This window comes from Nanorana parkeri, unplaced genomic scaffold, assembly GCF_000935625.1.
Source record: "Nanorana parkeri isolate BGI_ZX_2015 unplaced genomic scaffold, ASM93562v1 scaffold335, whole genome shotgun sequence".
Lineage (NCBI taxonomy): Eukaryota > Metazoa > Chordata > Amphibia > Anura > Dicroglossidae > Nanorana > Nanorana parkeri.
Window position 1 is genome coordinate 283,253 of NW_017306603.1, and position 27,794 is coordinate 311,046.

Consider the following 27,794-nt stretch of genomic DNA (forward strand, 5'->3'; position numbering starts at 1 on the left):
CTGTTCCGCCAGTCAGCGCTGGCGGATCGGAGTGGGAAATCCAGCCCGTCCCCTGTCATGGCAGAGAGCCGTGACAGGATCGAGAGGTGAGCAAACACCGGTATGTGTTCGCTCACCTCCCGATCTACTGAGCCGACCTGTGACAGTCTCATTGTCACAGGTCGGCTAGAACTATGAGGTGAGTGAAAAGCACTCACCTCATAGTTCTCCTTTAAAATGAAGCGATGCAACAAGGTAGGACAAGGCAGATCAGTGTTCACCTCCCGTCCTCTGTGGCACCTACAGACTTTAAAGCTGAATTTCAGCAAAATACATGTAAAGAATTGTTTTTTACCTGCCAAATGAATTGGATTTTTGTCTATTGAGTCCAGGGGTGGCCAACTCCGGCCCTCCAGGTATGGTGGAACTACAAGTCCCAAGAGGCATTGCTAGACTCACAGTTAAAGTCATGACTCCCAGAGGCAGATACATGTTGGGATTTGTAGTTAAAGCACAGCTGGAGGGCCAGTGTTGCCCACCCCTGATCTACGCCTTAGATTTACACAGCTGCGTTACAGTTAAGCAAGGCTTTCAAGTCCCGTCTCTCCCCCAGGTTAAAAATGGACAGTGAACGGAGAGGTAGCAGACTGTCGAGTTGATATCTTTCTCCCTATGAGATGCTCCTTGTTGGCACACAAGTACTAAAGCACAACTGACTGGCTCCTCATGCTGCTTCTGTCTTTCCTAGTCTGAGCTCTGCAGTACAGGGGATTGCAAGGCAGATTCTCTCACTCCGACATGCAGCAATCAGGCCAACAATGTTACACTGAGCGCTGTACAAATAAAGTTGCTCCTGTGCTTGTTCCTATGGACTACAGGGAAAACTACAAGCACTGTAGGGGCCAGTCTATGTCGGACAAAATACATTTAGGCCAACAAACTGCCCACTAAAGAAAGCTTTATCAGGGGTTGCAAGGGAGCCATGAACATTCCATAACCCACCAAACCCAGACAGATTAAGGGGTCCAATTATTAAGCAGCAGTGGGATTGTACCGTGAGCATACCACTGCTTGAAAAAAAGGAGACATAGGGGGTTGATTTACTTCGAATGGTCACAGAAATAGAAAAGGGCCTTCATTTGGAACCCTTTTAATAACCAGTGCTGGAGGAATAGTAACTGGATAGTTGCCATGGTCAACACAGACCATTCATACAGTCCTGTATGAATTCCAATTTTCTTACATAACCCTGACAATACCATTCCTCATTCTGCCATCTACAGTCTCTGATGGAAACCAAGTTTACTCATTAGATGAAGATTTTGCTAACAGATTAGGTTCATTGCAGGCTAGCTGTAGGAGAACAGACCTTCCTGTTTGCAGATGTTAGCTCTAACTGTAGCTGGTCACACTCTCTTTTCAAGCTGGACTTCTCATGTTCTAAGGCTTTCACCAGGCTGGATTGGTTCCCCTGTTTTTGGTGTTTCAAAGAAATTACAGTAGATTCGAGCTGCCGTACCTACAACCACAGAAAGGGAAAAACATTGAGACCGGTGACGTAAGGCGACAACAAACATATTTTAAAGGAATGCAAAACAAATGGACAAAACCTTGAAGGACTACAACAGATTATGTCAACAATATAATATCATCACAAATATTCAGAAATCAAAAGGAAATAGCCTAAAATAAAAGGCGTATTATTCCCAAATAAATCAATTTAGGCTTAATAAATGGCATATAAATTCCCAGATAAATAAATAGCCTAAAACCATTTAGGAACAATGTACATGCCACCAAAAGCTTGGATGGTATTAACATTGAAAACCATATCTTCCCACCAGAAGATGCCATATATCAATATTTCAATCATTTCTCATCAAGTACTACAGATAGCCTATAGAAGCAACATTCTGCAAAGACATACATGTAGTCCAAAATGCACCATGTAGCCAAAAACGTAAATACTACATGTAGCAAATGTCCACTTGCTATACTGTAATTTCAATAAAATGGATTCACTGTTATTGTTGCTAAATAAATCATTTTAAACATGTAGATCTGCCATCAAGCAGTACTATTTGGTTAAATACGATCCTGGAACAAGTGTCCACTTTATATAATATTGTTAACACACGGAATCCAATAAACTCCGATATACTACCAAGTGGCGTGTATATCACCAAGACATGCACTGATTGACTGCTATGCACATATGTCATAAGAGGTCTGCACCTTCACCTGGCATGTCCTTCACATGTATAATCATTTTACCAGACATGTTAGGTAAAGGCACGGATATCCTATGAGCAGTTATTTGGAAGTGTGGAAAATAAGTGCTGGACTAGTGCAGTTATTCTCTTGGTGTTTCTCATCCAGCAATAGTTAAGTGATGTGAACATGTGTGATCTGGTTGATCCACAATCCAAAGGATCTCCACAGTATTCTTGGCTTGGCAGTGAACACAGTAGATGTGGGCATTGAAGCACTACACTAATTCAAATAGTCCAGATACAAATGTATTCCATTAGGGTCAGGGGGCATTCAAGCAGGTTAGCCAATGCATTTCATGGGTCCAAAACACACCCCCTTCTTCAGGGCTTATCGAGAGAAATTGTGTATGTGAACTACAATCCGTGCAGCTTGAACGTTGTATTGTGTTGTAGTTCAGGCTTCTCAGGAGCAGGTATGGCAGCAACCTTTAGTCAAACCAACTGCTGGGAAAGCCTTAAGTACCGCATCACAAACTCAATACATCTTTCAGATTGCACGAATTATAGTCCACATACCCGATTTCTCTCATTAAGCCCTGCTGAAGGGGACGAGTGTTGGACCCCCAGAATGGCCCCTGACCCTAATGGAATAAAGCAGTATTTGGACTATTTTAAATGGTCTGGGGCTTCAATAGCTACATCTAGTGTATCCTATGAGCGGTGAGATTGGTGCATGCCCTCCCTTCCACCTACCATGAGAATTCTAATGGAAGCTCACAGTGTGCCCCTTTCCAATCATAGCTGGTTTGGACAATAAATCTATCCCTGTGCATTTCTCCTGGTATTCTAGTCATAGGCTGCTGAGAGCTATCGGGTACAGTAAGAATATCTTCTGGCATCACTCTACAATGGCGCTACCCATAGTCATAGGCTGCTGAGGGCCATCAGGTACAGTGAGAATCTCTTCTGGCATCCACCTACAATGGCGCTACCCAAAAATAAAAATCCCATTCTTCCCTCTGTACAACGCTGTTCTGTATTTAAGGAAAACAGAAAACCTTTATGCCAAGTACACTCTCCAATGGGAAACTTTACTTCCTGTTAACATAAAAATAATGTGTTGCTCTGCCCCATCTCTCATTGCACGCTCCCCACAATACCTTCTCCCTGGTTTGTGCCAGGTCAGACTTTGTATTGTGAACTTCCCTCTGCAGTCGCTCATTCTCCTGTCTCAGAAGCTGCTGTTCCTGCTCCATCAGCTGCTCCAGGTCATCCCAGTACTGCTTCTTCTGCTGGTTCTGTAGCCCTGAGGATTGTATGGCCATTTCCAAGACCTGTTTCTGAGAGATGAAAAATAACATACATGTTTAATGGAGAACTACAGTAAATGCTCAAGATATCAAAGCACCCTGTAAAGGGAGAGACCACAATATTTACCTGTCTCAGTGCCCATGCCTCCTATTCTCCCCCCCCCCCCCTTGCAGAGAGGCACAGGCCAACAATGTTCAGTATCTGATATCCACCCAGGTGTGTGATGCCTAACCACCCACAAGTTGGGGCTTTTACTGTATAAGAGGCATTCTCGTTGTTTATTTGGTGTTTATATATTTTAGGGGTGTTTTATATATTTGCTGGAGAGCCTTCTTAATATATGAACAGCCCAAGCATTCATTTACTGCATATAATCAGAAGGTTTAGATTAAAACTGAACTCCGGTCTTCCCTTCAGTCTTGCACAGTTGTACCCGCAACTCTCCTGGACTGAAATAGTTTACTCTGATTTCACTGCACACCTTGTATCCAGGATGGAGGACCTCCAGCATCATCCATAATTTTCCTACCCAGCCCGACTGTTACTTGCCCACCCCTTTCATTCACTTGTTTTCAGTTCTATAAACAGGGGTTCAGCATCACATATGGGCGATAGTCCCAACCTGCTAGCCCCTCCCACCAGCCGGGATCTGCCTGCAATGCAAAAGAGAAGCACAGAGACCCAGATGATGTCATTGGGTCCAACATCATATATGAAATGAAAACAGAAAAGCTTTATGTATTCATTTTATTAGCATGCTGGTTGTTGGGGGTAATAGAGGAACCAGCGAAAGGCAAAATACAAGCAAACTAAACTTCAACTTTCAATATGACCATAAGCTCAAAGATATGACACAACAGTCACCTTAGTATTAGCATTTTGCAGTTGTTTGTGCAAGGACATCACTTCCTGTTTTAGAGACTCTTTCTCCTGCTGTGCAACACGAAGGTCAGACTTGATGCGAGACATCTGAAGATTGACATTCTGCAGACTTTCTTCCAGATTCTGGATCTAAAGGGTAAAATAAATGTGCATGTGATGAAAGGAATATACTTTAAAATTCATCTACAGCCAAAACATTTTTATCCCTTAAGGTTCAGACATCTTAGGGAAGGGTTAAATCCTGTTGGGCTATTTTTTATGTTTTTGTCCCTCTGGGGAGTTTTCCCTTCACTTCCAGTCCTGGAGATGCAACAGGAAATTAGAGGAAATCTCAATAAGATGACAGTTGTCATTAGAAAACCTATCCCCATTGATGGATTTCCCATCACTTCTGGTTTCAGAGATGGTCACCAGGACAAATAGAAGGTTGAAATGAATCCTCCTCACTGTGGACACAGGCTTCTAATCCTTCCACACTATGCAAAACTAAAACAGCTTTACAAATTCATCTAGACTGAGGACTTTTTACCTTTTCCTGAGATGTTGCAAGTTGCGATCTTAGGGTGTTTGACTGCTGTTCCCAACTCTTCTGTTCTTGCTTTAAGCTTGCAATCTTATTTTCTAGGTAGGTGACTTTGGCAGACTAGGGAAGCATTGCACAAATCATCATAAACCATCCAACAAGTATATATTTCAGTGAGAAAAATTTTATATACACATCATTACTGGTTTGCTTAGAGCAGAGTGATAGGACTGCAGTATTCGGGCAAGATTTAGGCAATGACATGACAAGCTGACCACACAACTTAAGGAGTTCTCATTCAACTCTGCAGCTGCAGTCAATGTCCGGCTGACAATTTTCCACCCGGCTCCTAGGATGAAAGTTAATCGAAAAATCGAGCCGGGTGGTGCTGGAAGGACCACGTTTAGTTTATCAATTTGTAGTCCATCACAGGAGCGAGCTTGGAGCGGTGACTTTACAACACACACAGGGACCATGGGGAACAGAATGTAGCCACCCATAGATTTACGTAGATTGAGTTTAGGGTCACCTACACAAGGCCTCATTTGACATCAGTGCACATAACTTACAAGTGGTTTATAAATTTTTTACCTTTCCCACGCAATTTCCAAGCTCCTCCCCCAGCGTTTCCACCTCTTTTAGCAGCTTTTCATTCTTATTCTTCAGGAGCGAAATTTCATTCTTTAAGTCCGTAATCTCCGAGCATTTTGCAAGCTGTGAAAACGAAAAGGGGCAGTTTCAGGGGAGTTAATGGATGAATGTATCTGCCGACTTATCCCCAAGGGGCAATTTTGAAGTGTACGTAAACCCTTTGCTCCCTTTTGGTCTGTTGAATACACCATTGGAAGCATTGTGTCATATTTTTTAGGAAGTACAACGCCTGTTGAACTCACCGGAAATCTTGTGAACTTTAACACCCTGGGCTCTCTGCCTGTGCTGAATATTATCAGTTACTTTGTTCTCCGAGATTACCGAACCACACCCTTCTATGTTATAGAGTATGGAAGAGGGGCTGGGGGTTACATAGTCTCATCTTGTTTCTGTTGTTCTGACAAAGGGTGAGAGTGTTCTCACCCTGGAACTGGCAGAAATTCAGAGCTCCTGTGTGCACTTCCTGTGTTATTTCAAACAGCTTTCCAAGTTTCTACGTTGGACTACAGAATGATTTGCATTTATTTTGTAAAGATCTGAAAGTGGGAGTGGCCATATAATTAAGCAAAAGACAACTGGGAGGGCTGACACCACTCAAGCCACACAAATGCTGTCAGCTGTCAGCGTACAACAGGACTTAGGAGCTGAGTGTATTTCGGTAACATAAACAGGTATTTTTCTGCACGTGAGGGTCTTTAAAAAAAGGTATGAGTAGGAAAGAGAAAAGCTAGCCATAAATTGTGTAATACAATTGTATGGTGTAAGAAAAAGGGTGTACTTCAACAGGCCATTCAAATTGTATCCAATCAGGCAGGTCGTTGTACTACAAAGAAGCTGTTAAATCTAAAGATCTTGAAACAGAGACTACCAGCAGGATATGACCCATCAGAAATAAATAGCAGGTTATGAATCAACGTGGTCTCACCTCCTTCGTCTCTATCTCCTGCCTCAGAAGAGTGTTCTCCTGCTCTAAGAAACGACTGTGTACTTTGATCTGTGACAACTCTTGCTCGGAATCCAAAACCTGAAGAAAAAAAAAAAAGTTGTCGTCTTCCAAGTAAATTAGCAGTTGTATCTGCAGCTTCCCACCTTTGCTGACCAGATACCGCAAGCTTAGACTATACACATATCTATCTAATACGTTTCAGTGGCCAGTAAGGATGGTGTGGGCTAGGACAGTGGATGGGCAGGGATTGCCCCTGAAGTCAGGATAGTCAAACCCATAGAAGAGACAAGTAACCAAGGTGCAAAGGTGCTTCATCTCAGGCAAAACATTTACTTCTACCTGACCCTCACACTTTACCATGTCATTGAGGTATTTCCTTTCACTTTTATTTATTGTACCTTTGACCTGTAGCCTTCAATCTCCTCTTTTAGTTGACCCTTTTCCTTCTGCCACTCTTCCACTCCTTTAGCGGAATCCTTGCGCTCTTTCTGCTTGAGAAACATCATGAGCCTGCAGTTCAGATCTTGGAGGTTCTCTTGGTTCTTTGAGTTCTTCATGAACAGCTCCTCATTTTCTGAGAGCAGCTGTTCATTCCTGGATTTCAATTCAGTTACCTGAATAAAATAGATCAAATTAAGTCTAGGTTTACTCCTAATACTATTAAAATATTAAACACCATGACATGTGTAATGGGTACTCCTCTAGGGAAGTCAGAAATGGAAAAAGATTTGGGGGTCATAGTAGACCACAGATTGAACAATAGTATGCAATGCCAGGCTGCAGCAAACAAAGCTAGCAAAGTACTGTCATCCATTAATAAGGGAATGTACTGTAGAGACAAAGCAATATTTTTGCCACTTTATAGATCACTGGATCAGCCTCATCTTGAGTTTGGGGTTCCGTTTTGGTCACCGATTCACAGAAAGGATGTCCTGGAGCCGGAGAGAGTCCAGAGAAGTGCAACTAAACTAGTTAAGAGGCGGGTAGGACCAAAGATATGAGACAAGGTTACTAAATTTAAACTTGTTCACGCAGCCTAGGCAAAGTAATTTGCCTGGAGCTCAAGATGGCATTGTAATGATAAAAGGTGGAGCTTTTCTGAAATGTTAAAACTGTTGCTGACATGTTAGGAATTTATTCATGTAGACTTGTAAAATTCTTGACAGGCCCACTTTAAAAAGGAGAGAACCTTAACATCTGGCATTATGGGAAACAAATGTCAATATAAACTTAACTGAGTGACTGTTCTACTCACCATCTTTTCCAGAGCAAATTTTTCATTCTGAATGGTCTCAAGGTTCTCCCTGGCAAACAGAATGAAATCATCAAGATGCCAGGCAATTTAAAATAGGATTAAAGACGGCGGTTTTTTTTTTTACATTGCATGATACAAAATAGCAATCATAAAAACTAAATTTCAAGTGCATTTAAAAGATTTTTTTTTTTGTATAGAGCAGGAAATTGTTTAAGTGCATCAAAACATGAGAAATTTAATATACTGCAGATTAACAGTCCTTAGATGTTGTGACTGCATTAGATTTCTATTTTAATGAACAAATATGACAAAACATTTTTAACTGTATATTTAACTGATCCAAAGGGAGGAAGTAAAAAGTTTGTTTGGGTTTACATACACCGTTTGCGGTCTGTAGTCTAAGAAGGCAGCTTCCCTTCACTTCCTGTGCTAGAGACTCTACAGGAAGAGAGAAGAAATCTCTCTAAAGTAAGAAAAATCCCCTCAGATAGGCCTTGATGATGCTGGACATCCTCCAGCCAGGAAATGAGTTGGGCTCTGACTTAATGCACATTTGGAGAAGATCAGTGTGCAGTAAAATCAGATTAAGCCATTTCAGTCCAGGAGATGAGCCGGTACAGCTGTGCAAGACTGAACGCAAGGCTGGAGATCAACGTTAACCATTCCCTATACCCCTTCTCTATCCAAAACTAGAGAAAACATTTGGCTGTGATATGAAATGCTACAGATAAGAATATGAAAAAAAAAAAGGAGTAATAAAAACGATAAACTATTTCTGTAACTAACATACAAATTCATAAAACATCTCCGATTCTTCGGCTAGGTGTCTGCTGTGCAGGACTTGCAGGTGCAGGCTGAGTAGTGTATGTTCACCATTCATATATGTAATCCAAAAGACTGCCGCACTCCGCAGGTCAAAGCAGAAAACTTCAGACTTTATTGTAATCCAAGATAGATACATACACTGCAAACAAGAGGCCTCTATGAATAAGCCGTATCGGTGAAACTCGTAAGAGGGTTCGTTTGGTCTAGCGAGCTGGTTTGCGGTTTATGCATCTTTCTTGGATTACAATAAAGTTTGAAGTTACCTTCTTTGACCTGCGGAGTGCGGCGGCCTTTTGGATTACATACTTCTGTAACTGCCATCAATAATAACTTACCACATCTCCTCACAAGCATTCAGCAGTTCAGACATTTTTTGGTTAGAGCTTTCTTCTTCCTCTTTCAGAGATGTAACTTGTTCACCGAGTGCTGTATATTCTTCCTTTAAAGCTAAATTCTCAGCTCTAGAACAGAGAAAATAATTGTTACCCAGAACAATAAAAACGATGTTCCTTCTCATTTAAACATTTTGTTGATGGCAAGCATACCCCCTAATGTACACGTCGTTTAAAAGGATAGAACTCCCTGTATTAGCAATGACACCACCTAATACACAATATGGCCAAATGCTTGAGGACACCTGACCTGTGCAGACGATAGCTTATCTCTAAAGTTGCTAATCCGGGACAGACAGAGTAATGAGGTGTTAATTTACTCTGCACCCAGTGGATAGTCTAGAAATCACTGCATTTAATACCAGAAGTTAGAAAAATATGCAAAACTGGTAAAGTCACATCAAAGCTACTTTAAAAGTAAACCTTAACATAGTAACTCCAAGTAGAATTTGGTGGAGATCTGGCCATCACACATACTGTATGACCCAAAGTATACAGGGACACCTCCAAATTGTGAGTTTATGCATTTCCAGTGAAGGGGGCGGTCAATGGTATAGTATACAAAGACTTTACACAACTGAGCTCCTCCAACCCTGTGGTAGAAGTTTGGTGAAGGCCCTTTTCTGTTCCAGCATGACTGTGCCCCTGTGTACAAAGCCAGGTCCATAAAGACATGGTTTGAGGAGTTTGGTATGGAGGAGCTCCCATTGGCATGTACAAAATCTTGACCTCAACCGTACTGAATCCTTTTGGAGATGAATTGAATGAAAAGACCTGAATAGCAACCAAAGTTCCAACACGACAACGGAGGTAGTTAAAGCTGCAAAGATGGATGTCCAGCAAACTCATAGTTGGATTGCTCAGGTATTCACAAACATTTGGTCATATAGTGTATACTGCACTGCAGAGAGTGTCAGAAACTAAGGGAATCTAAACACTGCTCATTGGGACAAGACAAAACAGCTTCATCAGGTAAATGTCTTCTCCTGTCTATTGGTGCCTTCTAATAAGCTTCATCTTTACACTCAAAACCGGTTAAAATTTTGGGAGTATGGTCGTTATAAAAAAGTCACACAGTTACTGACACCGACCAGGCTAGATTTTCATCACTGGAGCCTGTAGGCACACAACCTTAACCCCCTTAACAGTCCTGTAACAAGTGTAGTTATTTTACACAAAACAGTTTTCCTTGTCTTAACCTGGCTTACACTATTATGATAATGTATAAATGACCTTATATAAAATTACTATTCCTACTGATAATGGAAAAATGTGTAGACCAATAAGTATACATGGAAAAGCTGCCTCTATGCCGTCTTTCTGAACGTGCCTACTATTGCTACATAATAAAATCAGGAGCTGGACATTGAATGGAGACTTTTATGTTACTTTCGCATATATGTTATTTAATGCTGCTTGCTGTATCTTTTGTAGCACATTCTTAATGAATGTTTGCACATGAACACATTTAAAATCACCCAACACTGCAATTTAACCACATTAAAATCAGAAATAAAAAAAAAAGATTTGTATGTTTGCATATTTGATTAATAAAATTAGAATATAAGTACATTTCCATTAGCATAATTACAAGGCAGCGTTTATTAGCAAGCTTGCAGCAAGATTCAACAGGCAAGAAGAGAAAGCCAAACACCATCTCTGCAGCACTAGTGGGCAGAACGTCACCCTAATACAATTAATTTCATTATTGAATGGACAGTTTTCGGGGAAGGAGGCCACATATGGTGTAGATCTGGGTTTTAATGGTGATGTGACAAAGACTGCAGCTGTTGCTTTCTCCGTACCGCTCTGGTAATTCATAGACAGACGGATCGCCAGATTTGTGGCTGATTTTTTTGGACAACGTAACACTTTTCTCTGCTGCAAAATCACTACCAAAAGTTATAAAATAAAAATTGTGACTGTGCAAGATAGTACTGTATTGTTTCAAAACTAACAGGGAACAGAAATGTATGATCACTTCTGTTAATCAAATTAAATTTTTTAAAGTTTTGGAAAGACTAAATCATACCATATCTTTTTATTGCAGACCATAACCCCACTGAGGAGTGGTCACCTCATTTTCTGTACCTCTTACACCAGGCTGGGAAATGAGTAGGGGGGGGGGGGGGCCTGGCACTGTAGCATGAAGACATGAACAGTATTAATAACCTGACAAAAGGTCCTAACCCTTTCTGAAAGACTGCAAATAGCAACCAGATTCTATCCCCTAACCCAATGTGGCTGGATTTAAAATGGAAAAATTATGGAAAAAGATTTCTGGCCCAACAGAAAAAGGACAATTTCAACTCTACAGTTCACAATTTTTACCCTCTTTATTCATGAAAGAGGATTTTTCTTTTTGTACAAATGATCCATCTCAGGCAAACAAAATGTTGAGATTGAAAAATTGCCAATTTCCTCAGGTGGCTATCTTATGTCTTGGGTTATTCTTAGGACTGCCACAGATTGTGACTAAAGATAGTCTTCCGTAAAAAGACGGTAGCGCTGAACGCCAAACAAATTTATACGGCTACATTTCAATAAGCTTTCCCTGAAAAATACTATTCTTTCAATAGAAAAAATGGCAAGGTTATTTAACAAACATCCAATTGCTTGTGGAAGGCACCAGTTCCAGTCAATTTTTTTTTATGAAGCCCATTTTGTGACTTTGTTTTCATGTCCTACAAAAACCTGGAATCGATTCATAATACAAAATAGTTATAGTGCCCACCAGTGCTGCACAGCTTACAAAAAGAACAAAACAACAAAACAAGTTAGTTACAATAAAAGGCAAAGAGGAAATATAACAAATTAGTGTGTTACAAGAATCATTAAAAAGACAAAGAAAAAAGAAATAGACCATCTCCTTCAAGATGAAGCCTCTGTAAAAGCAGTATATTAGGGCGGCCAAACCAAAAGATGTTAAATTGCCATGTTCCCATTCAGTTGTTACAACAATGTTAGTTTTAGACATTCCTAGGCGTTGAGAAAGTAGCGGTGGTAAAAGAAAAGTTCTTGAAGTTGATGCCAGCAGAAGGTATAAACACTGATATTACCTCAGATGTTCCATCATCTTCTTATCTCCATCCATCGTGCTATCCACAGTAGATCTTCCCTCCTTCCTCTCAGTCTTTACACTTGGGCTCATATGTGAACCTGATTCTTGAAGATCTCTTTCAAGCCGAACATCTTCTCCAGTTGCCTCATGATCAACTGTGTTATTTAAACAGGTTCCCAACTTTTCTAAAACATCTTCTTTATTTCTCTGTGTTAGGAATCCCAAAGACTCTTCTGAATGTTTATCATATTCTACCCCGTTTGCCCAGATATGGCCATTTTCTTGTTTTCCTTCTGGAGGTAAAGGTTTTGAGGACTTATCTTGCAGAGGACATTCTTGATATTTGAGGCTTTGTCCACTTTCTTCGGCCTGTAGGTCAGTTTGAATCCCCTTATTTCTTAAAAGTGGCTTTATTAACGGCTTTGTTTCCAACACACATATTTTCTTCTGCATCATATGAACCAGGGACTTCAGTTCTTCATTTTCCTTCTTCGTTTCATCATACAGATTCTCCAGTTTTAAAGAAGCTTCAGTTATCTCCTCCATGTTCTGAATTTCATTTTGAAGCCAAGAAACCTCTGCGGATAAAGTTCTGTTGTTTTCTACAGCTTCCATGTTTCTAAGCTCCATGGCTTTCATGTTTTTTTGAAGGTGCAAATTTTCTTTCTTGGCGACAGCTAGCAAAAGTTTCAGACCAGGGATGCTAATGGGGGCATCGTTCAGTTCTGGCAATACAATTTCTTCTAAGCGGATGGCCTTTTTCACCTGGTCATATTCTAAAGATAAATTATTTAGCTTGTCTTGGATTAATACCACCTGTATTTTTAAATGGTCATTCTCGGTCTTCACGTCTCTATAGCTTGTTTCAAGCTGGCATAAAACTTTGGTAGTATCTTCAAGTTCTCTTGTTTTCTTTTGAAGTTTCAAATGAATGCTGTCGAAGGTTTTCTTGTTCTCCTCAAAAGCAATATCGGCCGTTTTAAACTCAATATTTTTTTCAGGCTGCGGCTTTGCAGGCTGGTCATCTTCCATCTTTGTCAGTTCATCTGGGGTCTCTGCTTCCCTGGTCTTGTTCTCCATTAAGCTAAGCTTCATCTGAAGTTTAGAAACTTCGGTCAACAGTCTAACATTTTCTTTAACGGTTTGCTCATGGGCAGTTTGAAGGTTTCTGAAAATTCCTCCATCAATGACTGCTGATGTATTTTGTAACTCTGAAACCATCAGCTTTAACTCATAGTTTTCTTTCTTTATCAACAGATGTTCATCCTGAATTTTCAACAAAGATGCAACTTTGTCTTCCATTTCCTTGACTGTGCCTTTAAGTCTTAATATTTCCCCTCTACCTTTTTGTGCCTCACTGCAAATGACTTTGTAATGTTCTTCCGACTGTAACCGTTTTAAGTTAAAACACTCTCTCTCAACTATACGGTCTTGCTCTACAGTTTCCAAGGCTTCATGTAGAACTTGAACATCTTTCTCTGCTTGACACACTTGCTCACTTTTCTCTTGTAAATCGTGCAATAGTTTTTCTGAAGCCAGCTTATCTTCCTCCATCACTTTACCAAGATCAAGTTTCTTAAGTTTTGAGATCTCCGACAATAACATGACATTCTCATGGACCGCCTTTTCATGCACTTTCTGTAGATTCTTCAGAGCGCTTCTTTCCTCTTCTTGAACCATGTTTCCTTGTATTTGAGATATATCTTTTTTCAGGTCTTCATTTTCTTTCATCACCAACAAATACTCTTGCTGTGTTTTGGATAAAGAACTGATCTCGTTTTGAAGTTGATTGATTATGCTTTGAAGCCTATCTATTTCTAAAAGCATTTCTTGTCTTTTTGCATTTGTACAATCATACAATTCTTTATAACGTTCCTCTGATTTTAAAAGTTTGGTTTGAAGGATTTGTTTCTCAACTGTATTGTCTTTTTCCATTTTTTCTATTGTTTGTTCTAGAGACTGAATATTGTTCTTGGTATGAGACAGTTTTTCATTGCCATCTTTCAATTTCATTTCTGAAGACGTTAAGGCCTGTTTGTTCTCGTCTAACTTGCCAGCCTTTTGAGCTTTGTCAATCTCTATTTTGGCCAAGTTCAGATTCTTCTTAAGTCTACTGATTTCAGACTGTAACACAAGATTTTCTTTCAGCATCTGCTCATGCACATTTTGCAGGTTTCTGTAAGCATGCCTTTCCTCTTCAAGACTAGCTGGACAGTTATGAAATTGTGACAAAACATTTTTTAATTCAGAATTTTCTTTTTCCATCAACTTGAATTCTGTTTGAATGTTAGATAAAGATGTGGTCTCATCCTTTAATTCATGGATGGTATTTTGAAGCTTAGTTATCTCTTCCATCATCTCTAATCTCTTTTCCTCTGTCCTCTTACACCCCTTCTTATAAAGTTCTTCTGCAGTTGACAATTTGGAACAGAGTTCATCTTTCTCAAATTCAGATTGCTTCTGGAGTTTTTCTAGTGTCTCTTGAAGTTCTTGAAATTCTTTCTTGGCTAGACAGATTTGCTCATCTTTGTCCAATAACTTCATTTCTAGGGACTTCACATCTTGTGTAAATTCTACTTCACTCTCCAAGTCACCTTTCTCTCTTGCTTGTATTAGGTCCTGTTCAGCCAAATCCAACTTCCTTTGAAGGTCTGATAGTTTAGACAGTAGCTCAGCTTTGTCTTTAACAGTCTGCTCTTGCATATTGTGTAATTTTTCCATACTAAATATCTTGTCCTCTAGGAGAACCAAATTATTCTGGAGCTGTGAAACTTCATTTTTCATTTTTAAATTCTCCTTCCTCACCAACTCATATTCTCCCTGAATTACAGAAAAAGACATAATCTTGGCCTTTAAATCATCGATGATATTTTGAAGCCTATTGATTTCTTCAAGCAACTCTAATTGCTTCTCCTCTGTCTTCTCACCAACTTCTTTTTGGAGTTCTTCTGACATTGCTACTCTAGCGTTAAGTTCTTCTTTTTCAGATTTATGTTGCTTTTCTAGTTCTGCAATAGTTTTTTGAAGACCAAGAACTTCTTTCTCAGCCTGACATAACTGTTCATCTCTTTCAGTCAATTCCTCCCGGAGGTCACTTTCTAGCTGAAGGACTTTCTTAGCAAGAGCATCTTCTATTTGTTTTGATCCGGCCCTCAGGTTATTCAACTCGTTTTCCATTTGTTTCTTTTCAGAATTTAGATTGTTAAATAGTTCCTTGTAGGATTTTTCCAAGGCATCCTTTTCTTGTGAAATATTTTCCATTAACCTCTCTCGTGTCTCTATATGCTCCTGAAGGAGTTCTTCCTTTTCAAATGCCCACTGAGCCTTCTCTTCTGCATGTTGATCATGGAGATCTTGAAAATCATTTTGCAACCGTCTTTCAAGACTCCTTGAGTTATCTTTGTAGGTTTTCTCTGCCAACTCTAAATCCTGTGCAAACTGAGATTTAATTTCCAAAATTCTTCTGTTACATTCGGCTTCCATTTCTTTCCTAAATGTTGTCAATATAGAAGATTATAAAAACAAGAAAACAAGAAGACTGCCAGCCAAACTTTTTCCTCTAGTTTTGGTTTGAGAGTGAGAGGGTTAGAGCCTTAGGTTTTATTGCCATCAGCATCCCAGTTAGGAAGATCCACCCTTACTATCTTTTGTGGTTACCACTGACCGAGTACTGAGAAGTTTAAAATTCTACAGCTGTCATTGGCACAAGAATAGAAGGGTCATCTTCCTTTGGTCTGGTAAAAACCCTAAAAAGGTGAGATTTCCCCTTACCGTTTGTCATGTCTCGGAGACAAGAAGTGAAGGGAAATTTCCTTGACAGTAGTCACAGAAAACAAAAACCTGCGAGGTTCTAACCCCTTTTCCAAGTATTCAAAACCAGAAAAAGCTTTGGCTGGAGTTCTGCTTTGCGAATATTGCTATTCCAAACTGTATGAAAATAGGAGACCAGATAAATCACAAATTAAATCAAGAAATGAGATAATCATTGATTTTTCAGTCCAAATCACTTATGCAAAGCTTGTGCAGATAGGCAATCAAAGCAGTGAAATTCAGCCCTCTTAGTTATCCTTCAACACAACACTTCAAGGGTACCTCTATGCAAGTTTTTTTTTTTTTTTTAAGAAACATTTGTTGACTGGCACATAAAACAAGATGATTAAAAATAAATGGCAAATGTGTACAGATGTATTTCTGTGAAATAGGACTATGAATTTTAATAAGCATAATCCTGGAAATGAGAAGGTAGGTAGATGCTGTGCTTGGTCATTCCTGTAAGGGTTTTAGCATATTTTAGGGTTTTCATGTTTGAAGGGCCTGTTTGTAGATTGGTATGCCTCCCTGCTGTTCATATTAAGTTGTTAGACTGTATAAATGTTTTAGGACATAGGCTTAACCATTCTGAGCAACTCGGAAGCAACATCAGCCTCTTCCATAAGTAAACCTCCAATTATTTTATTTTAAATTGTGTTTATTATATTCCATTCACTTGAAGCAACTTTTTTATGATCACAAAAGGGTGCCCATGAAAGGCAACCTGGCAAGAGACTGCCATCGTAAAACTCTCCTTGTGAAAATGGTAGTCTGACATCAATATTATGACTTGGACATAATACAGATAAAAGACTTCTGACTCTTCGCCAACTGTCTTGAACTGCATACTGCACTCCAAGTCAGTGACTCAGAAAGCCATCACAGCCAGGCAATGATCACTTTTACAAGGATAGCAATGGCAATCATAATTATCTTAGCAGGTCTAAATATAAGAATTTCACATTTAAACAGAATGGTGTAAGTTTTTATTTTGCTTTTCCTTGAAGCCATGTCTTGGCATTCTGAGAACTGAGCTGAAATCTCACAATTCCCAACATTAATCTTTATTCTGAGGTGAAAGCTGATGGGAGTCTATACTAAAGGTGCAGGGAATCAGAAGCCCTGGCCCTGGTCACCATGATGCCCTGAATACACTGTGTAATGGTGCAGAGACTGGTGCCGACATGTCATGTCAGCACCACTATCTGCATCATTGAGGACCACACACGGTCAGAAAAAAGGGCAAAGAGAAAGAGGACTCATGACGGCCCTGATGGCTTACTGGAAAAGGAGTGTATTCAAAATATACATACGAGATAAAATTCCCATATTCCCATATGTAGGGAGCACTGGGGGGGGGGCAAGAGTTTGTCTGGAGACTGGCGTAGAGCTACAAAATAACTTCTACAAAGTTTTGTTAAGTTTTGATGGTAGGACAATAAAATAAGCTCAATACATTCTGAAAAGCTCTTATGATGCAACAAAGCACTTCATGCCATATACAGATAAGTATATATTGATAACTTTGATCCAGAAGACAAAGAACACGTCTTATCGTCACCCACCTTTGTGCCTGAGCTTCTTGCTGGTGTTGCTCCAACAGATGCCTTCTTACTTCTTGTGTGTCCAACTCGTGTTTTTCCTGAAAACTTGATATTTGCTCATGAAAATGTTGCTCCAATTGATTTCTCTGGTCTTCATAGGTTGTTACAAGCTCAACCAGTCGAGCTTCTGCCTCCTTTTCAATGTCCTCTGATCTCTGGACCAGTTCCTCCTTCTCCTTATGATATACATGTCTGGCTTCTTCTAGCTGCAGTTGTAGGGTTGATTCTTTTTCCATCAACTGCTGCTTCTGGATGCTAAACTCTGCCTCCATTGTGCTAACCTGGTCCTGGTGCTTAAATTCTGCCCTGTGCTGCTCTTCTTTAAGTCTCTGTATGTCGGCTTCCAGTTCTAAGTGCTTCATTTTGAAGATCTTTATTTGCTCTTCAGCTTTGTGAATCTGGATGTCGAGTTTCTCCTTCAGGGCTTCCTGTTCTTTTTCACATAAATGGTTTGCATCTTTTAGTTTTTCTTCATAGTGCATGGTCTGAAGGAAACAAATTGCTTTAATTTAAAAAAAAGAACTTGACTGAATGTCATCTATTTAATTCTAGGAGTATAATGTTACATTCCTGAGACCATTATTCTCTTCACAACCATAAATAGTCTTGACCTCTAGTGATTAAATAAAAATAAAACTTATGACCGTGAAAAGCTAGCACTGACAAAGTCGACTACCAATGATCAACAGATGGAAGCCAAAAAGTTTGCCTTGTAACCCAACAGTCTTGTTGGCGATAAGACCTATTAACAAGCACACCCATGAGGTGAACAGAGGTAACTTAAAAGAGAACTATGGGGTAACCTTTTTATCCCATAGTTCTCTTAAGGGTCACGGGAGGACATATACTAGCATCCTCCCGTGACCCAAAGCTCAGTATATCGCGAGCTACAGATCGCTGTATACTGAGACCGCCGCAGCCGGGACAGATCCCAACATTGCTGTTGAGATACACCCAGCTGCGTGAGTGACAGCTGGCTCTGCCTATCTAGAGGCCCAGCCAGCTGTACCCGCCCCCCTACTCCATCCGTTCCTCCAGTCAGCGCTGGAGGATCGAAGCGGGGAGGAGGGGAATCCCTGCGGGAAGTGGTCACTGACCGTCATGGCTCTCTGCAGGGAGATGATCATGAAGTGAGCGAGCGATGGTATGTGTTCGCTCACTTCCCGATCTATTGAGCCGACGTGTGACAGTTTCATTGCCACATGTCGGCTCGAACTATGAGAATGAGTGATTTTCACTCACCTCATAGTTCTCCTTTAAAGGTTCAGGGCACTTGAAGAATTTTATTAACCCTTGCATGGAAGTTAGCTCCACACAACAAGGGTTAAGTGCTTGTTTTGGTCTAGGGAGGAAAATGAAAGAAAAAAAACCTCACAACTCACAAAAAACATTATACTCACCCGATCCTCTGAGCCAGTGTGGGTATAGTCCAACTGCAAGGGTCAATAACAATTTTGCCCAGAGTTCTTCCTTAATACACACTTGGAGGTTTAAGACGTGAAATAGTCTACTCTAATATAAACATAACTCTTGCTGCAGAAAAGCTGGTTTGGAAATGGTTGAAATGGAGCGTGAAGCTCTTGTAACCATTCCTAAATACAGGAAACTGTGAAGGATCATATATTAGTTTTATCCAACTGATCTTTAGCTACATACTAGAATTTCCATAACCCCAACATTGATACCTACTTTATTTTCCAGTTCCAGGGTCCACTTCTCGACCTCTCTCTGGTGCTGCTCCCGCATCTGCTCAATGGCCATTTCTGCTTCTATACTCATGTTTAGAGGAGGACAGTCTTCAGAACCAATACCTGCAACAAAGAAATGCTTATTACAAATACAACATATTGCACTAAGTCTTGTAAAGTCATAATGAAGCAAGTTGAGTTGGCCTACTGATATTTGACGCTTCAAGAGAGCCAGTCACCCATGGACGTGGGCAAGAATTTGAACATATAGAATAAAATTAATGTAATGGGGACAGCAATAAAACAAATTAAAAAAGAGTATCTAGCTTTACTCTATGCTACTTACCAAAAGTAAAATCAGTAAAAATGCCCCTATTAAAGAGGCGTACCTTCACTTCCTGTCTTGGTAAAAGCGTTGGTCACTGAAACAGGAAGAAGAAGAAAAAAAAACTCCTCCCAATTCATTAAAAAAATAAAAAGGAGAAGAAAGCAGAAAAAAAAAAAAGAAAAAAAGGAAGAAAGAAGCATCTCCAGCCAAAGTTGGATCCCTAGTTGAAGCATAGTTTGTTCCAGGACACAACGTTGGCCTGCCTAATGGACAATGAAGGGGTAGCGGCACACTAAAGAGTCCTTGCTCTCCTCTCTACTGGTGCCTTGTAGATGAACCATTATGGACCACAGGGAACGGATACTTTTCTTTACCTTGCACATTTTTTTTTTTACCTTGGTCACATTCAACTGAGCTTTTGTTATCCATTTCATCAAACAAAGAATTCTTCAGAGAGGACCGAAAACCTCGGACACCTTGAGCACGGTAGTCTTCCAGTTCCAGCTGCAGCTCATCAATACGATCCTGCAGCTCCTGAGTGCATAGAAATGGGATACGTCATTTCAGAATAAATTACAGAAGATTTGTCAGCAAAACTTGCAGGTGAAACACAGTTATGAATCTGTCCGCTCACCCTGCGCTGCCTCTCGTACTCATTGCGTAACTGCAACAACTTCTCCTCGTGCCGGAAAAACTCTACATAGCTTGGGTCCAAGTCTCCAAACTGCCAAAAGAGAAAAATGTTATTTGTGTAATGAAGGAACTGCAGCATCTCCACTGTGCAGGAGGTACATATGGACATCTCCCGCGACGCTCTACAATAATTCATTATTGCATTTAGAGACAAAGAGGGAAGGGAGAGGCTCGAAGAGATCGCAATAAACTTACTGCATTACCTACATACTGTGCGGACCAATATCTTAACTTTTTCCCATGCGATAAAATCTGAATTTTTGGCTATAAAAACAGCTTAATAACCCTAATCAAGTACATATTTTCTGAAAGCAGAGGCCCTGTAGGAGTAAAAAAAAATGCTTTGTTGCAATTTTTCATGTTGCAAATTTGTTCAAAATGTTTAAATCGAACTAGAATCGCAAAAAAACAACACTACAAAAAATACCCACAATGTCCCGTAGGCGACACTTTAAAAGCTTTTATCGCTCATCAGTTTAGTGTTAACAGTGATTGATGGTCCTAGAAATATTGCTCTCATGCCGATACTTGGGGAGGTATGAAACGTGTGGTGCAATAGTCACAATCTGCTTCACAAGCTTCTTCTCCGGCTACAGGAGCTGGAGAAATTACAGGCCGAAGGTGGAAGAGATGTAATACACATCGTTTCCGGGTTCAGATCAGCAGCTGGGGGTGTGTTGATTTCCCTCCGATGGAAGAGGGCAGAACTGCCGTGCCGGTCACAGGCCCCAGGGGGACAGCGGAGCCTGAGGTAGCTGGCACGCCAGTGGGGGGCATTCAGACTCCCTGGCGCGTTACAAGCAATCAGGTGGCTGTATAGCACAATGCAGCGGCCGAGCTGTCTGACACTTTACCTAATCAACATCAAGACTCCTCTGCAGCTTGGCTGTCAGGGATTCACACTCCACCAGCTTCTCTGTGGTCTCAAGCAGCTCATTCTCCATGCGGGTATTCTCCTAGAGAAAAAGAAAGTGCAGTCTGTGACAAGCATCTCTTTGGTGCCAAAATGGGAGTACAGCACACTGGATCCCAACCAAACCCATATATCTGATCTGCCCAAAACAAAAACAAACGAAAAAAGCTATACTACCAATTATGACAAGTAGGCAAATGGGCCTTCCATTCAACCTAGGTCTCTAGGAAGACAGCCAAAGGCTGTGACATGGCATGAGACAGCCCTGGGTGTCTACGCAGTAAGTTCAGTTCACTCCCAGTGGTTGAACAGAGCAACAGAAAAGCAAAGGAAAGGAATGTGAACCTAAGGCTGGGAGTGGAGGCATTGGAACTATAGCTACACAAAACAACAAAAATTTACATATTGCAGCTTGCAAGTACTTAGATGTGGTGGCTGCATTAGTTTCTTTCAGGCCTTGTATATTTTCTTCAAGTACAGAATACGTGTTGATTGTCAAAAATCTTGTGTCCTTGTAACTTATTGTCCAGTGAACTGAAATCTCAAACAATATCGAATGAGAACGAGTGAAGGAGGTGTTTGCAGTCAAAATCCAACAGTGACAACATTGCTCCTTTATAGATGCAATGCAGTGAGTGAGAGTTGTCACCATAGGACAGAAAGTTTTGTTACTGGCAGAATCACCAGGTGAAAAATGAGAGGGAGAAAGACTTTAAAAAAAAAAAAAAGAATGCTAATGCTGCCAGATCATCTAAGGGCTGGTAAGATGCAATAGATCACATTTTTGTTTTTGGGTTTAGAAACAATTTAAGTGAATCTGTTGCCCTTCATATGAAAATCATAGGTTCCCTTTAACGTATATCATAAAATATTATGTTATCACTAGCGCTGATGGCTCCTTTTCCCGCTTTACTCCTCAATGAGACCTAAAATTCTGCACGTTGCCACTGATCTGGGATTGTCTAACTGAATTACCCCGTTTACCTTGGAAATGCCTCTCCACCTACCTTTATAGACAAAGTCAGCCGGTCTCGTAGGTAATTCTCTTCCACTCTGACTTTCTCCAAATCCTGTTCTAGCTCTTGCCGCTGCCGATTTGCTTGCTGAAACATCTGCTCTCTCTCTTTCCTCAGTTCATTTTTTAGGGCAGCTGTTCTCTCCTTGTACTCTTCATCCAGTTTTCTGTGCACCAAAAAAAACAGATGATTGGGGCACAATGGATTGTAGATATGGGCAGGACATCTTAACTAAACTGCCTGCACACAAACCAGTTATACATTTTGACTATTTGACAGAGACTATTATTTTATAACCAATACAATTCCTGTAGCCATTGAATCTCTCTCTAAAACTGGATCTGCTCCCTACTATATTGCCTTCGGAGAACAATACTGCCAACTCCGCTGCCTACTGAAAGAATTTAGACTACACATGGGTTCCTCAGTCTAGATGCGTCTTTGCCTTCCTGCAGTCATGAAGCACTTTTCTTCAAATTTACAATTCTTAATTTTTTTAGCCAGACAAGAAATTGTGAAGAATTCTGCTCCCGAGCAGAGGAAATCCAGGTGACTTCAAGCTTGCTTTGGAGTTTTATCAAGGCCACGGATGGGCACCATACAGCTGGTTCTAAAAAAAAGTACACATTGCGATGTACCGGGATCCGCGCATCAGCACTGTGCTGAGCAATACAACTGAAGGCAATTCTTAAAACTAGGAACTTGTCTCAAATAGAATCTAACGAACCTTGTATTGCATAGCAAAAATCAAAATGTTGCAGGAAAACGCAAGTTCCTGATACAGGAATCCCTAATCAAACCTAAAACATACAGATGTGAAAAGCTGCTCACGCGAGGCAGGTACGGCGTCCGTGACCGCGTGCCTGACTTGTCAACTGGCACATAGTACCGGTTCGCAGGTCGGTAGTTTTAGACCCCCCTAGATCTTGAGGTGAACCTGGTTTGAAAGGCACACAGAGGAGCATTTAGTGGCTAATGTAACAGGTGTCTTGTGGCGTCTGTTCTTAGGCAAGACTCTTGCATTTAATGTTAATATGGATGAAAGGTTCGCTTTAAGCACAAGGGAATCCTAAACCATTTGTCTACGCTAACCCAAATCCCAAAACCCTTTTTAGCTCACCAATATGTAAATCAGAGTCTTTAAAACCTCAGAAGCATTAAAAAGATGATTATGATTACTACACTGACTATGGAGGGTTCATTGACATTGACCAAAGCAGAAAAACCTACTTTAGGTTGTGTTCATTACGTCGCTCGATAGCTGCGTGATGGTCATCCACCTCCAAGGCCATGAGATTCTTCTGTTTCTCATTCTTCTCCAAATCCAGACGGAGCTTTTCTTTTTCTCTGGCAGTCTGATCGACTTTCTCCCTAGAAAACATGAAACAAAATGAGAACTAAAAATGTTAATTCCGCCAATGCAATGGTTATTGCCTCGAATTCCACAACAGAACGGCAACACAAAATTTCCATACAAAAAGAGAACTTCCTGACATCATCAAATTCTAGGTTTTGTTTCCCAGAATATAAAACATGAAATCCGACTGGTCACTGTGGGCAAGTCCTCTACTTCTTGGGAGAATGTCCTATTATCCAGCTTTTAGAGGTTACAAAGTGAAAAAAGAAGTGAACTTACAGCAAGTGCCTGATCTCCGAGCGGAAGCTGACAAGGGCTGCATGGTAAATCTCATTTTTGGTGATCAGAAGTTCATTTTCCAGGGTCATCGTCAGCTCTGAAAGATTGATTCTACCTTCTAAACTGAAATCCAGAGCCTGGTAATTAAAGAAAAGACAGAGGAAAGTACAGTAATTTGTCCACATGACTCTCTTGAATATCAGAAAGTATATTTTTACACTGGGAGAGCTCCTTTAAAACAGAAAGCCCTTTTAGTGCAAAGAGGAGCCCATCTTGCAAGTGATAGGGCCAACAGGGGTTATTCATTGGTTTATACAGGACTGTTCAATGGGCAAAGGTTGTGGTCAAGTCCAGACATTTTTTGCAACAATTTTTCTCTTTACGGTAGAAAATTTTGGCCAAGGAACGGGGAAAGTTCCTCCGAAATGTATGGCCTACTGATACTGCAGACTGGAAGTTGGTGAAGTTTGGCCAAGACACAGAAGGTTTCAATATATTCCCAGTTCTTGTATGGGTAGCAGCAGACAAGTCAGATGGAGTCTTGCCACACACCCTTCCACCATGTTTTGCTACTTGCCTGTCTGCACTGAAGCCAATTTGGGTGCAACAGCTGTCTGTCTTTATTTTATGGCCTGTGTTAACTTAAATGATTTGCCCTTTCTGCAATTTTAGAAAATCAGTGATGTGGGCTGCTATCAAAAGCTCAACTCTGCACGTTGCCCTCTTTTGTTTTACGGCAACCCACCTTGAGAATGGCTTGGCTGTTGTCAAGTCCTTCTTCAAGCCACAAGTCTATGATGTCCTCCACGCAGCCATAACCCGTACCATCATCCAACTTGGAGAATAGTCGAAGGCCAATTGTCCCAGACATGGCCGAAGGGGTCAGTGTCCGCCTTCCACTTTCATCGTATGGCTAGGATTAAAGAAATAACAGGAACCCAAATTATAAACTCTGAAGTTTCAAAAGCGAATAGCTCCATCATCATTGAATGAAGTGCTTCAACTTCCCAAATCCTGCTAGCAGCTTGTTTAATGAGACAGCCATCGGCCTCGTTTAGATCTGTGATAAACATCCTCAAAACAGAAGCTGAAGGTTGCTTTTAAAACAAACTTTACCAAAACTTGCGGAAACCTCTGGAAATGCGTTAAAGTTTTCTGTACACACAGCTTTTATACAAGCTGAAGCCCATGTGCACAAGACCCGATTGCGGGAAGGCAGCCCGAGTACATTACTTTTGAGATAAACATGCATAATTGTTTCAGAGAGTCTATTTCGTATACAATCTATAGAGGTTTTCAAAGAATTAATTAAAAGTGGATCTAAACGCAAAGTGAAGATTTGATATGTTACAGCAAACATGTGCAAGTGTTACTTGTGCCTGAACAGCACCCCCAAAAACCCACCTTTTGTCTTAACTCCTGCCTAACAGTATGCACTTCCCATGCCTTAAGCCAGCAGTGTCAGATAATGTAAGTCCCATGGAATTTCCTGATGTCACTACTGTGCTGCTCAACATTATCCTTGATGAAGAGGAAGCTGTACCCGAGGACCAGCAGTGCAAGGATATCCCCGTTTCTGCTTCATCCATTCTGTGGACCTGCGCTTTCTGTACCTACCCTGCTGCTTCTTGATCATAAGCCCACCATTCATCCGCTCTGACATGAGGAAGCAAAGCCCTGCTCCTCTACCAAAACGGCCACCTCCACACAAACAGTGCAGAACAAGGCATGGTAAGTCAGTAATGGGGAAATGATCAGCTGAAGGGAGCCTACAGTCAAAACTGGTGATTGGAGAGTCTTTTGCATGCCGCTTACTCCTTTCTGGGCACATCTTCTACAGTTCAGGTCCTCTTTAATACGTCATGTGGATGTGTTTTAATGACAAGATGTTTGTAGCATGTCCTGCATCTATCTGATGTTTGGTTGAACATCTGCAATCTTATAGCCAAGGAATAGTATTTTGTATTAGCTATCGTTGCATAAAAGTGAACATAGAGTTTGTGTAAGCCTTAAAGTGATACTAAAGTCAAAAAGGTTTTAAAGTTTTTACAAAATGCTGATTAAAAATCACTTACAATGGATGTATAATAGCTCTAGTATCCTGCAGAATTGGCTGGTCCCCCGAGCACTGGCCCTGATATCCTGTTCTAGGGAGGTTCCTATCCCTTGGAGGGTCCTATGGAGCCATCCTTGTGTGTGCTAGTAAGCTGTTTGTCACCGCAAACACACAGGTACAGTAAGGCAAAGAGCTACAGCTCCCCGGCTCCCCACTTCTCCCTTCCTCCCTTCTCCAGGCTAGTAAATGGACAGTTGCTGGAGACTGCTCTGTCCCTTGTAATCTTGTACTGGACAGGAAGTTCAGGGGAAGCCGAGCTGAGAGGGTTTGAGCTGTTTGGAAACACAATGACTAAGTATTCAGGCAACAATTTAAATAAACACTTTTAAGGGCAATGATGTACATTTGTTTAATACTACAAAAATAATGATTTTTACCTGTAGAGATAAGTGCCTCTTCAACTGTCGGTAAGGAGTGGAGGAAGACGGGGTTGGTGGTTTGGTATTCTTGCACACTTCATAGAAAAAATCCTGAAGGCTCATGGTTTCATCATGGTCAACATTCTGAAATGCATCTTCCAGGGCCTGTAGTATACAAGAAGCAGACTCAAGACATGTAGCAATGTAAAGCCCCATGCAACTTTTACCGTCGTGCATCATTTTAACAGGCTTCCTCTAGAGGGCAGTACAGAGCAATAAAAAGATTCAATTCATGAAATTCAAAACCAAAATGGAAAAGCCTCAATTTGCCGAGTTATTTAAAGAATTATATGCGGATCGGATATACTCCACAAAACTTTCTAGAGCTCCCAGTACAGTCTAAGCATGCACTTTAAGAATCTAAGCATGCAATTTAAGAGGCATTCATCCCCTGCCTCATGGTAGCTGTTGGAAACTGAACTTACTTGAATCAGTTTCATTGTGAATAAACGGACACCTCCACCCTAGTAAAACGTACAGCCTGGGAGTTAAAAGGACGCTTCTAGGCGAGACTTCATATACAGGTATCTTAGTTTGTAACAGACTCCAAACTACTACAATGTTTTATCACATGGGAGGAATTTGAACCACCAGAAGATCTACAATGGAACCATTAATGCACATTTCAGCCAAAAAAGAAACATTCAAAAAATTATTAAAAATTGGTTCCTAGATTTGACAGCCAAACTTCTCTGCAAAAAAAAAAAAAAAAAGGTCATGTCAATATTACAGACCTGACTGTCATACCACTAGGACTATGATCGTCACTCCTGATCCCATGACTTCAAGAGGAAATGACAATTTTCAAAATGTTTACTCAAGAGGAACTGAAGACAAGCACGGTATTGTTATTGAAATTCAGAAGAAAACGATTTCATGGCAAATGCATACAATTCTTGGAAACATCACTTCCGGGGCATGTCTTAGGGAAAAAGAACCCTGAGAATTATATGCTGAGATGGTCTAAATCTTCAGGATCAGAGAGGTTTTATTAGTGTCCAGCAAGCCTTCATCACTCCAATAGCAGTGTGATCAGTCCACAGAAAACAGGACGAGATTTTCTTTGTTGTAACACTACAGCGACTGTTAAAGTGACATTAAAAAGGACAATTTCCCACCCCCCTCCCCCACAATGGCGGTGTAAGGATTTAGCTTAAATGATGCCTCTTGATCAGATCATATTCTTCTTTCCTGTAGTTTTCAGGATTTCCTCCAGCGCTGGTGCCGGTCTCTAATCCAGCGCTGACTGCTGTGTCTTCTGTGTCCCACGGAGTCTGTGCAGGTGCACACGGCCTGCATGGACTCACCCTGTGCCCCTCCTCTTCTCCCGGCTGGAGACCTCTACTGCCCCATCATCCTTTGCAGCCACCCGAGAATTGTAAGATCTTCGGAAGGGAGCGCGTGGCGGAGACACAGGTAAGTTTTAAACTTTTTTGTAACTTTTGTTTATTTTATGTTTTTGCATGTATCTACTGCTTGGGAACAGTAGATATATGCAACCCCCCCCCCCCCCCCCCCCCCTGCTTTTTTTCT

At 40.8% G+C, this 27,794-nt stretch overlaps 1 protein-coding gene across 1 annotated transcript in view; it reads right to left on the reverse strand.

Annotated features, from left to right (window-relative positions):
• Nucleotides 1-27,794, reverse strand: part of NIN (ninein) — a 107,663-nt gene that overhangs the window by 18,473 nt on the left and 61,396 nt on the right. The window contains exons 7-28 of the mRNA XM_018558362.1: nucleotides 26,220-26,366; nucleotides 24,472-24,639; nucleotides 23,727-23,863; nucleotides 23,321-23,461; nucleotides 22,082-22,256; nucleotides 21,025-21,117; nucleotides 20,103-20,192; nucleotides 19,864-20,002; nucleotides 19,142-19,263; nucleotides 17,414-17,937; nucleotides 15,068-15,528; nucleotides 12,168-14,527; nucleotides 12,037-12,056; nucleotides 8,921-9,046; nucleotides 7,749-7,809; nucleotides 6,904-7,119; nucleotides 6,485-6,583; nucleotides 5,500-5,622; nucleotides 4,915-5,028; nucleotides 4,368-4,514; nucleotides 3,353-3,532; nucleotides 1,349-1,498 (exon numbers count right to left, since the gene is read on the reverse strand). Coding sequence (XP_018413864.1) covers nucleotides 1,349-1,498; nucleotides 3,353-3,532; nucleotides 4,368-4,514; nucleotides 4,915-5,028; nucleotides 5,500-5,622; nucleotides 6,485-6,583; nucleotides 6,904-7,119; nucleotides 7,749-7,809; nucleotides 8,921-9,046; nucleotides 12,037-12,056; nucleotides 12,168-14,527; nucleotides 15,068-15,528; nucleotides 17,414-17,937; nucleotides 19,142-19,263; nucleotides 19,864-20,002; nucleotides 20,103-20,192; nucleotides 21,025-21,117; nucleotides 22,082-22,256; nucleotides 23,321-23,461; nucleotides 23,727-23,863; nucleotides 24,472-24,639; nucleotides 26,220-26,366 — 5,793 coding nt within the window. The remainder of the gene's footprint in view (nucleotides 1-1,348; nucleotides 1,499-3,352; nucleotides 3,533-4,367; nucleotides 4,515-4,914; nucleotides 5,029-5,499; nucleotides 5,623-6,484; nucleotides 6,584-6,903; nucleotides 7,120-7,748; nucleotides 7,810-8,920; nucleotides 9,047-12,036; nucleotides 12,057-12,167; nucleotides 14,528-15,067; nucleotides 15,529-17,413; nucleotides 17,938-19,141; nucleotides 19,264-19,863; nucleotides 20,003-20,102; nucleotides 20,193-21,024; nucleotides 21,118-22,081; nucleotides 22,257-23,320; nucleotides 23,462-23,726; nucleotides 23,864-24,471; nucleotides 24,640-26,219; nucleotides 26,367-27,794) is intronic.